The sequence below is a fragment of the Diadema antillarum genome, unplaced genomic scaffold, assembly GCF_040938485.1.
Source record: "Diadema antillarum isolate AM-2024a unplaced genomic scaffold, OU_Dant_1.0 scf00000203, whole genome shotgun sequence".
Lineage (NCBI taxonomy): Eukaryota > Metazoa > Echinodermata > Echinoidea > Diadematoida > Diadematidae > Diadema > Diadema antillarum.
The window spans coordinates 52,587-63,703 of record NW_027271092.1 but is presented as its reverse complement, the minus strand read 5'-3'; the positions used below and the strand labels follow the sequence as shown (position 1 = coordinate 63,703).

Here is an 11,117-nt window from a genome sequence, read left to right as displayed (position 1 = left end):
CATTCACTAGCTTCTGTATCTAGAACCTACCTGAATTCACACATCTCCCAACAGGCAGGATGCTAGCCCGGCCCGGCCTAGTTGGGCAAGAAAATTTTCATATTGATGCAAAACACTTGCCCGAGAGAAAGTCCGAAAATATAAGGAAATGATAGAGAAAATCACTTGTAAGTCGAGGAAGGCTTGATTCCAGTGTCCAGTGCTTCATCAGTTCGGGAAACCCACTCACAAGGGGGGCCCCTCCTTATAAGTAACCCGTCCCCCTTATAAGTAACCCCGTCCCCCTTATAAGTAACCCCCGGGGCACCCCTTATAAGGAGTCTCCACGCTTTTTTGCAATGCAACGCGAAAATGAAAGGACTGCGGCAATTCGCTTGATTATGTCCATAAAGCTTCACAAGTTTCCTAGTTACTCACAAAATTTGAGCAAAATCGGTTTGAGGCATCATATCTAAAATCATGGATTTAAATGCGATGTCAAACGACCCATGCGAATGCTGAAATGCGAGCGATTACTGGCGTGAGTGTCGCCAGGCGCGGCGGCGCGGCAATGCTTGAGTGCAGACGTGGCGACTGAGTACGGAGACTTTCGTACTCAGTCGCCACGTCTGCATTGCCGCGCCGCCGCCCCTGGCGACACTCACGCCAGTAATCGCTCGCATTTCAGCATTCGCATGGGTCGTTTGACATCGCATTTAAATCCATGGTTTTAGATATGATGCCTCAAACCGATTTTGCTCAAATTTCGTGAGTAACTAGGAAACTTGTGAAGCTTTATGGACATAATCAAGCGAATTGCCGCAGTCCTTTCATTTTCGCGTTGCATTGCAAAAAAGCGTGGAGACTCCTTATAAGGGGTGCCCCGGGGGTTACTTATAAGGGGGACGGGGTTACTTATAAGGGGGACGGGTTACTTATAAGGAGGGGCCCCCCTTGTGAGTGGGTTTCCCGAACTGTCATGAAACACAATCATATGATTTGTAATCAGCACACTTTGTTTCACACGCTTTAATAAACACATTAATTGGCGTAACAAGCTAAACTTGGTGATGTTGGTGTTGCATTGCATCGGGGCTTCTTCATGTTGTATAAAGTAACATATGAATATATATGTTTATATGTTCGCCCGTGCGGCATAATATGCCTAGCCCAAGACCATGCAATTATACTGCACGGTGCATTTAACAATGCGCCGATGCATGACGATAGAATACTCACACACACGCAGCACACACACACACACAATAAGCACGGCCTATGGCACATCTCAACACCCCAAGCCCAACTTGGGCAACCCGTCCCTAACCCACGGAGGGCTACCCATCCAATAAAGGGGGCTATATAAAAGGGGAATTATCAAGACAGAGAGACCAGAGAACAGAGAAACAAGCGACATACCGGTACCGGCAATCACCAAAAAGCATTCGTGGATTCCTGTCTCTGTCAGCACTGATTCTCAACCGCGAGGTACACATTGTAAGTGCTGCCAATAACTACGTTTCACGAGGCACAATAATCACAGCAGCTTTAAGCGTCCCGCGCAACATTCACGTACACGGTAAGTGTTGGAAAGTTACTGAAGTGCTTTGCATCACTAAACAGCCATTATCTCTTGGCCTCTGTATTGTTGACTTTGTGGGTTTAAAGTGGGGGCAGGAAGTGAAAAAAAAAAAAAAGTTCCTTCAAAACTTTTTGCTGGCCCACTTTGGGCAAGCATTTTTTTTCTCATTATTCCAAAACACTTGCCTGACTTTGATTTTCACTTGCTGTGGACAGTCAAGCAAGCACTTATTTTGCACCTTGCCTCATTCAATGTCATCATACCTTCTGTTCAACATTTATATCTGATCCACAGGAGTGACATGTTTATACAGTAGATCCCCTGCCATCACCATCCAGTCATGGGCCTGACCCAGACAAGTTCCTCCCCAGCCCAGCCATTGCGCCTAGCAACAGAAGTGATGCTCCGTGTGGTTCTCCTCGTCTTCCACCTCTCACTGGTCCAGGGCTCCGTGGGCGACCGCCTGCCAGTCTACAAGAACACCGTCCGCTCCTGCCTGAACCTGGAGTGCGGGTCCTCCGCCAAGCTGGAGGAGTTCTCCAGGAACCGCCAGCTGCACCTGTCGCTCCTGGGGTGGGACTGCCAGTCGGAGTGCCAGTACAAGTCCATGTGGAAGACTGTGGAGCACCTCAACCGGGACGAAAAGCCCATCCCACAATTTCACGGCAAGGTCAGATAGATTCAAGAGTGGTGATACAAATAGGTGTGATTTATGTGTGACAGCAAATTAGCAACTTTTTGCGGGTGGCGGAGACACTTTGACATTATCTTCTGCTCCTGAATGGTCAAGTGAGTGAGGCATGATTCCAGAAAAAGCTGGAATACAAAGACTTGAAGAAGGAATACATTGCAATCTACCTTTTCTTGATCTTGTGATTATGTTGGGGGGGGGGGGGGGATGACACAAGGGTTTATATGATGTAACCTCTATAATATTTAGTATGTGTTTGTTATTGTAATGTTTACTGTTTGTCTGTGTCTATTTCTTTTACTCCTCAGTGGCCTTTCATCAGAGTGTTTGGCATCCAGGAGCCAGCATCTACAGTCTTCTCAATTGGCAATGGCCTGGCCCAAGTGTACTTTTTGAGGCAGCTCAGGAGGACCGTCCCACACACAGTACCAATGTATTACCCAGGCCATTTTCAGTGCTTAGTGAGTATTATGCCCCTCACATGTACTGTAAAGGCTTAGCTGCCATAGCAGGAGAAGTGATCCTTGAATTGTCCAATGTGATCGCTATGCAAACATCATGGCAGTGCAGCTGACAATTTATTTGCAGTATAATGGAGTGTGAATTGGCAAGTGCTATTGTGATCATCCAAGTACAATTTCTTTTAGTCTTTAATATTTGGTGTTTAAAACAGATATGAACTGCTGTTAATCAGGTCATCGTTGATGCTATTGCCTCACAGGATCTCATCTCCATGCTATGACCCTCTGAGCAGGTTCCTTGGGTCATAGGATGGAGTTGAGATCCCTTGGGGCAATAGTACAGTATTGAGAATGCCCAAAAAAGCAGTCCATATCTGGATATTTTCCTAGCCAAATAATTAAACTTTTGTATTGTACAGAATAGTTATGTAGTAAGGTGAGAGAACAACGTGACCTTGGTGCCCACAAAATAACAAAAAAGATATTAACCCGTTGAGGACGAGTCCCCAGTATACTTGGGCAGGTGTCTATTTGAAATGCGTGTTGTAGCAAAATCAGTCCATCCTCAATGGGTTTAATAACACCAGGGAAAAGTACATGATAGCATAATAACAGGAAATGTTCACAGAAAGCTGCCAATATTTGCTGTGAAGTGATTTATAAATGAATGCCAACTCTTGTAGCTGGTACATTAATATTTGTATGAAGTATCCAGTGGCCTTATGAATATTAATGTTGGTCTTAACTATCTTCCCAGGTTGCCATTAATGCATGGATCTGGTCAACAGCCTTCCATGCTAGAGACCTGGCCTGGACAGAGGTATTTACTATTTTGGGCCATTCTTCTCGTGAAAGCTACATGTATGGTGTCATCAAATATTGCTTGGACATTTACGAAAACATCCTCATCCATCTGTATTGTCTTGTATTTTCTTTTCTTTTTGTTTCTTTTTTCATGCCAATCCAAGTTTCCAAGCCTTGCAAATGTAGATTGCCATTAAGTGTGGTAGCTACGAGTGTAAATAACAATTGAATGACATATTGTCATTGATGTTCTGAGGTATATTAAAGGACAAGTTCACCTTCATAAACATAAGGATTGAGAGAATGTAGCAATATTAGTAGAACACATCATTGAAAGTTTGAGGAAAATCAGACAATCCGTTCAAAAGTTATGAATTTTTGAAGTTTTTTTGCAGTACCCGCTGGATGAGAAGACTACTGCAGTGTATGAATAACTTAGATGTCACATGCGTACAACAATATAAGGAAAATATAAAGAGAATTTCACAAAATTCCATCTTTTGAAAAAAGTACACATTCCCCTGACTCGTTACCGACAAATGTTATGGGTAATATTATTCCCCATGCCTTTAGAAAGAGGCAAGTCAAGTGCTCTTTTATTATGCGAAAAAAGTGAAAATGTGTTGAATTTTCTTTTACATTTTCTTTATACTGTTGTACGCATATGACTCACAAGCTGTAGTAGTCTCCTCATCCAGCGGTTCCAACACAAAAATTTAAAAAATTCATAACTTCTGCATCGATTGTCCAATTTTCCTCAAACTTTCACTGATGTGTTCTACTAATATTGTTGCATTTTCTCAATCCTTATGTTTATGAAGGTGAACTTGTCCTTTAAATGATTACGACTGTACACTGCTGATATGCTACACTGCAAAGTACATGTATGTGGTATTTTTTCATGCAATTTGAAATCAAGTTTTATTAGGGTAAGTAACAATTCAAATATTATCATATTTAGTACAGAACAGCTAAGATATAACAAATTATTTTGTAGGCTCTTCAATTTAAACATAGACTTTGCTGGATTATGTAAATCAACATCTTCCCATTAAAAAAAAAAGAAAAAACAATTAATTCTTACAGAATTACTGCAGTATTAGGTACATTAACCATATCCTAATATTTGGATAGTGCTCTACATTATGTATACAAGTGGCTGATGAATGTGTGTTCCCTTTGACCCAAAGGAATTATGCGTTGTGGTTCAATTTGATTCATTGCTTCATGTCATTCATTTATTCCCACAGAAATTGGACTACTACTGCGCTTATTCTATTGTCTTGTGCAGCCTTGTGACGTCATTAGTGAGGCAAGTAGTCCCCTAACCTTTTTTGCGCTTCATTCGTGATTGGGAGACACTAAGCCATTATGCATCATAGTCTTGCAACAGTGTCAAAAACTTGTAAGTATTGTATATTGGTCAAATCAAATTTAACAGGAATAGGAAATGTAAATAGTGTCCCACTTTGTTTGGATATGTGACATCAAATGATGTATAGATCTCATTAATCAGGACTGCAATAGTTTTGTAGTTTGTAGAATGAATGAAATTATTGGTAGTTTTTCTTCTCATGTAGACAAGCATCAATACAAACAAGTAGTTTTCATGTACTGGTACCTAATTTACAGAAATGGTTGATACACACTGGCCTTTTTGGCCATTTATGTTTATTCACACATTGTTTGCAATGGAGCATGTGAGTTGTTATGTGTTCAACATCTTCTAAACGCAAAGGTACATCGTATATCTGAAATATTTGTTTAATATATTGTTTATAAGGTTTTTGACTGACAATTCATCTTGTTCATTATTCTCTTACCCCCTCCCCCTTTCTCTCTGTCCATCAATCTATTCTTCTACTCATCTGTTATATCTCTTCCTTCCCTTGTGTTTGTAACTGGACTATTCAAAACATCTAGGGTTCTAGCCGTAAGAAATGACAGCTTGGACAAAAGAATAATCGCAGGAATTGCCATCGTCATTGGCTATGTCTACTGCAAGCATGTCTACTATCTTCATTACGTCCATTTTGACTATGCGTACAACATGCGAATGAACATAACAACAGGTAAATAGCATGCCTTCGTTGTGTGTGTGTAATGCTGGATATTAATAATTTTTATAAAATGGGTTCAAGAATGTAGCCAATTGGAAGCGCTGAAATGAGTCACGTGTGCGTGCATTAATTTCTTCAGGTATGCACTAAGAAGAGTCTCTCTTCCACCTCCCTGGCCTGACGTACATCACAATGTTTACACTAGCAGTGCGCACTCAATCAGTTGTTACAAGTGCGTCACGCGCTACTATACGCGCTGTCAATCCTGTAAACAACTTCTAGTTCGGGCCGCGGGCTGCCACAACAGCCAGCGGCCTTTCTTGTGCATAACAGTACGTGGCGTACGTATACTCTTATACGTACGTACAGTACTTATGTGCGGGATTTCCGAGTGCGACGTGCGTAAATGTTTGGGACGAACATCTTCGGACATCTTGACTTTTGAGCGAGTGCTACATGTAGCTGACTGGTATTGACCCACAAAGGTACGTGAATAATGCTGTAAGTTTTCGACCCATTTTATAAAACAAATGATGCACAGGATCATTTCGTGGCGTTAGTGAAGGTGCGGTGCGCTCGAGAGTATTGACAATGGTGCGACATGCACGAGGCGCAACTAACACACTCTATCCTGTGCATCATTTGTATAACGACATCAGTAATGAAGTTGTGCATCGGCAGTTTAATTGCTACTTTGCATCATTTTAACAACAGTCAGTCAAGAAATTTTATTTTGAAAGATGACTTATTTCATATTGTTGACTACTGTTCTCATTTGTAGAGATGCCAAAAGTTCCATTCACAGAGCTCTTTATTAAAATAATCCCATTTAAGATTGTACATACGACAGTGATAATTATAGGTCCTGTTGGAGAAATCTGTATCATCAAGGGAGTGTGCTGCACAGAGCCAAATATTTGTTATTACGTTCGGAAGTTCTTTGCTTTTGTTCTTTTTGTATGCTGACATTTTTTTGCCACAGGTTGAGTCAGTATAAGTAGATGAGGAATGCTCCAAATCATTAATGCAAATCATGTGACTTCATATATAGCCAATCAGCAGAGATGGTGAGTTAGCTTAGTTGGTAGCACGTCTGCCTCACGATCCAAAGAACCCCGGTTCGATTCCCAAGTTCCACCGAGCAATTTTGTGTGTAATCATACTGTTCCCTATAGTAAAGAGGCAAAATACTCTGTCCCTCGGATAGGACATAAAATGGAGGTCCCGTGTAAGAGAGAGTCACAACTCATGCACGTAAAAGACCTCACTTCGTTTATTCATCGCAGAAAGCAGGATGTTTTACCCTGTGAAGTGGTCCTGCCTTACATCCAACTGGACCCCATGGAAGACCAGCTATTGCAGCTGAATATGGGCTATCCAGCCATCTTCTCAGATGGAAATGAAACAAGCAAACAAACGAACAGTATATCCTGGAGATATCTACATGTATGTGTTGAAATTGCTTCTGATGTTCCATTTGATACAGCCATTCTTAGCTTCATCGTGTGGGTCCTGTGGAGCCTGTGGAATATACGACGGCAGCCCTACCTATGGAAAGCCATCGTCTGCGTTGTCACCATCAACCTGTGCATACTGCTAGAGGTGCTAGACTTTCCCCCAGTCTGGTGGACGTTTGATGCCCACTCCATCTGGCATGCCAGTACTATCCCCATTACCTTCTTATGGACCAGGTAATAAACTGATAATAACCATTCAGAAGTTCCCCCCCCCCCCCCCCAAAAAAAAAAAAAAAAAAAAAAAATTGGACAAAATAAAATAACAATTCAGTAATGACAATATTCATACTGATAATGATAATACAATTAATAAATGAAATAATAATGGAATTAAAAAACTGAATGGGAAAGTAAAAATATGAATAATGATTATACATAGATGAGCAAATAGATTCATGATAATAGATTAAAAAGTAACTGAAAGAAAAAATGAATGGGAGAATGCATACACACAAACATACATATTTACATACATTCATACATACACACCTTCTTACACGCGTGATATTTTGTGTGTGTGTGTGTAATAAGTGATAAACCCCAGCAGAGACCAATAAACAGCACTGTTTTGTTCAAAACTCTTTCATGATCGACCCAAGTTTATCTGTTAATGTCAGTTATAATGAGCATGGAAAGTGTTCAATAGCAGATTTAGGATCCTACTGTCTAGGTGTCATAAAGAGCAAAGATGTAATATAGATAAATTCAGTTCATATTAGAAAATTTTTCCATTTGCCAACCATTCTCAGTGACCTGCTTCAGATGTCCTGCCATGATGTTCATGCTCTCACTAAAATTTTGAATTATGACTACTTTATAAGAATTAGATTCTATGTAGACCAAAACTTTTGCACGCATTTTACTTTGGCAAATCGCAGCTCCTCAAAAAAATTCACAAAAGTTTCATGCATGTGAAATTTTATGGTTGTACAGTACATTTCTATTCTATTCATGAGTGTTTTCTTTTGTCCACAGTTTTTTCATGGATGACTGCCTGTACCTCCACAATGCAAGAGAGAAATTACTGAAGAGCGTATGATGACATTTCCGCCCTGATGTATGATTTCTTTTGTATAATATTTGATCCATCACCGTGGTAACCACATTGGTGTCGCTAAGATAATGAAGACCTATTGGTGAGCTGATTTGGTTTAAAGAAAAAGAAAAAGAAAAAAAGAAGCAATTTGATATGTGCCCCAAAAGCAAATGTATGTAATAGCTATTACCACCTGTTTGAATTTTAAAGTCTATGCATGTGAAAATATTTTGAAGCTCTACAGGTTTTGACAAAAGATACCATGTCAATGTGTTGTTGTTTTTAAATTACAAGGTACTGTGTTTTGATAATTGCCTTATATCTGTCACATTTGACTATATCCAAGCTTTTAAACCATTTTCTTAAGACTGTGCTTATGTAAATGGCGGGCTTTTTTACCTTGTCTGTGATAGATTTTTGGAAACAAGGTCAAACAAATTGTATAACATTTGAAAGCTTGTAATCTGGGGATTTCCCAAATGTCAGAACCAGAGAATAGAACATGATTTTCTGCGACCTTATCAGGTTTTTATGGTGATGGGTCACATATAATGGTCACATGTATAGAGGTCGCTGACTGTGTTTTCGTCAGCTGGATCCTGTGATGTATGCAGCTGTCGAGATTCCAACGTTGCGAACAAGCCAGAGTGAGGGTAGGGCTGTGAATGTGCTCACCATACAATGGACTACATTGTACTTACGGTGCAATCATGTGATCATGTGACTCATGCGACTGCAGAACATTGTCCTGTGTCTTTCCAATTGCTTTTTATTAGTATTATCATTCATTAATGCACACCTGAAGAAACAAATAATGACGCCGTCCCTATGCAATAAATACTGATGTATCATGGATTGAATGTGGTGATCGGATAATGTTTCAAATTTATAAACTTCCATCTCTAGTGAGGATGAATGATACTTTCTAAATGGGATATTGACCACTGAAATTTAAACGAAAATTAATTGAAATATTTTCAAAGGCTGACATGTGTTAAAGCGTTACATTAACCGAGATCATATTCTACTAAAAAAGCAAACATTAATTCACAGAGACTATTGAAGATGTTGATAACAACTACCAGCTTTTGAATATTGGTGCAAAAATGTATTAATATGTAGGGGTTTTTACGCCATATTTTTATAGTAATATTTCCAGACTGCACCAATTACCATAAAATAAGACATTACATTGAAGAATGTTTATCAAATGCAGCAGTGTGTCTGTAAGTTCCCTTATGCATTTTTGCAGCTTCAGCATGCATGAGTTACCAATGTGTCAGGTGCTTACTATATCTTGAAAATTATTTTGGGAAAATTGCAATAAATTTTGAGAAAGTAAAATCTATGTGAATCAAAACATGGTACTAGTAATACTTTTCCAAGTTCTTCTTTATTTTGTTTCTAGAGTTGGAGGATGAAGGAATTGCTAACAACAAAAAAAAAGGGAAAAAATACGTCAAAAATGAATTATCTCAGAAGATTCAGAAAACTAAGACAGAAAACAGCACAATTTCCATGTGTTTACCATATTCCATTGCTGGTATTGAGAAAATGAGGTGCTTAAATTTGAAGTAAATATCATTATGCCCTGTAATGTCCAACGTGGAACAGTTTCATTTTGATAAGAGATCATATAGTACCATGTGTCAGTTGTAACTTTCGTATTGCATACATATCATTTGTGCCTAAAACCTCAAAAGATAACTTTGTTCCTGTTTTGTACTGACAATCGCCATCCAGCTTTCTTTTCCAAGTATTATTATCGAGCATGTAATTTTTGTGTCACACTTCATAATTAGACATTACGACATGTTGTATATCACTGTTTAACTGGAATAGTAATGTATCATACAAACCTCTGCTTGCTCAGAAAGGTTTATCTAAAGCATTACAAGCATTGCTGTCCAATCCAACAAGCTAGCTTTTTGTCCATATTTAATAGTATTATATGAGTCATTTGTTTATTTATTGTTTTGTCTGTGGATGGGGGACGGTTAGTGAGTATAGTATTGAAAACGCATGCATATTTTACTCGTGGAATTGATTTCATATGTGTTATGTTTGCCATTTTTTTTTTGTTTAAAGATATTGCTGGAAGAAAATGACAAAATTGTTGAGATTTTGGAGAGATACACTGCATTTGTTGATGATAGGGTCTTAGAATTTAAAGCACTAGAAATGTCAAATTCATGAAATTTTGTTGATTTATGTAGGTGTCAGCAGCTGTTTTAAAGAAGGGAAACACACAGGACTATGTGATGACTTTGTTTGACATTATTTATAAGTATGACATGCAGTATTGTGTGATTGTGTTTGATTGTTACTGATAGTGAGATTTTTTTTTTGTAGCTAAAGCATGTTTTGAAGTTTGACCCACCCTATATTTCTACGCAGCTGCACGATATCCAACCGATCCTCAGTTTTACGACGTAGCACATTTTGAGTTATAAGCAGTACATTGTCTTTAATTAGAATATGTGTACTTGTATTTCATATGTATGATATTATGGAACATCATTGTTTCAAAGATTATGAAAGAGATATTACAGAGGTTATTTTTCAGAGTGAGGTATTGTCAATAATTAATCTGTTGAGGACGAGTCCCAAGTATACTCGGGCAAGTGTCTATGGGAAATGCATGTTGTAGCAAAATCAAACCGTCCTCAACAGGTTAATAATGAGTGAGGCATTACTGTTGGCACTACCAAGTTGAAGATCGTGAGTTTTTGTCCGTCACCTGCAAAATACTTTGCTCGGTGTCCAGACCCAGTAATTGTGCTACATGTGTATTAGAGCAAGCAAGCTTATGGTATTTATGATAGTAGCACCACACCACAATACAACAGGGTATACAAAATTATGATAATAAGTCTGTATTGGCTGAATGTGCAGTGAATACCAATCACTTCAAGTGGCATGATTTTTTACGGTGTACATAGACTATGTTTCTTCCATGCAGCCAGTATGGAAATTGCCACTCTGTA

General features: G+C 39.0%; 1 protein-coding gene across 1 annotated transcript; it reads left to right on the top strand.

Annotated features, from left to right (window-relative positions):
- The first annotated feature begins 1,901 nt into the window (after positions 1–1,901).
- On the top strand, positions 1,902–9,402 carry LOC139723957 (post-GPI attachment to proteins factor 3-like). Its single transcript, XM_071635157.1, has 7 exons — positions 1,902–2,231; positions 2,561–2,713; positions 3,471–3,533; positions 4,768–4,829; positions 5,441–5,589; positions 7,064–7,268; positions 8,070–9,402. The coding sequence occupies exons 1-7, from the start codon at positions 1,902–1,904 to the stop codon at positions 8,131–8,133; spliced, it is 1,026 nt and encodes a 341-aa protein (XP_071491258.1). The 3' UTR covers positions 8,134–9,402.
- Positions 9,403–11,117: the final 1,715 nt, after the last annotated feature.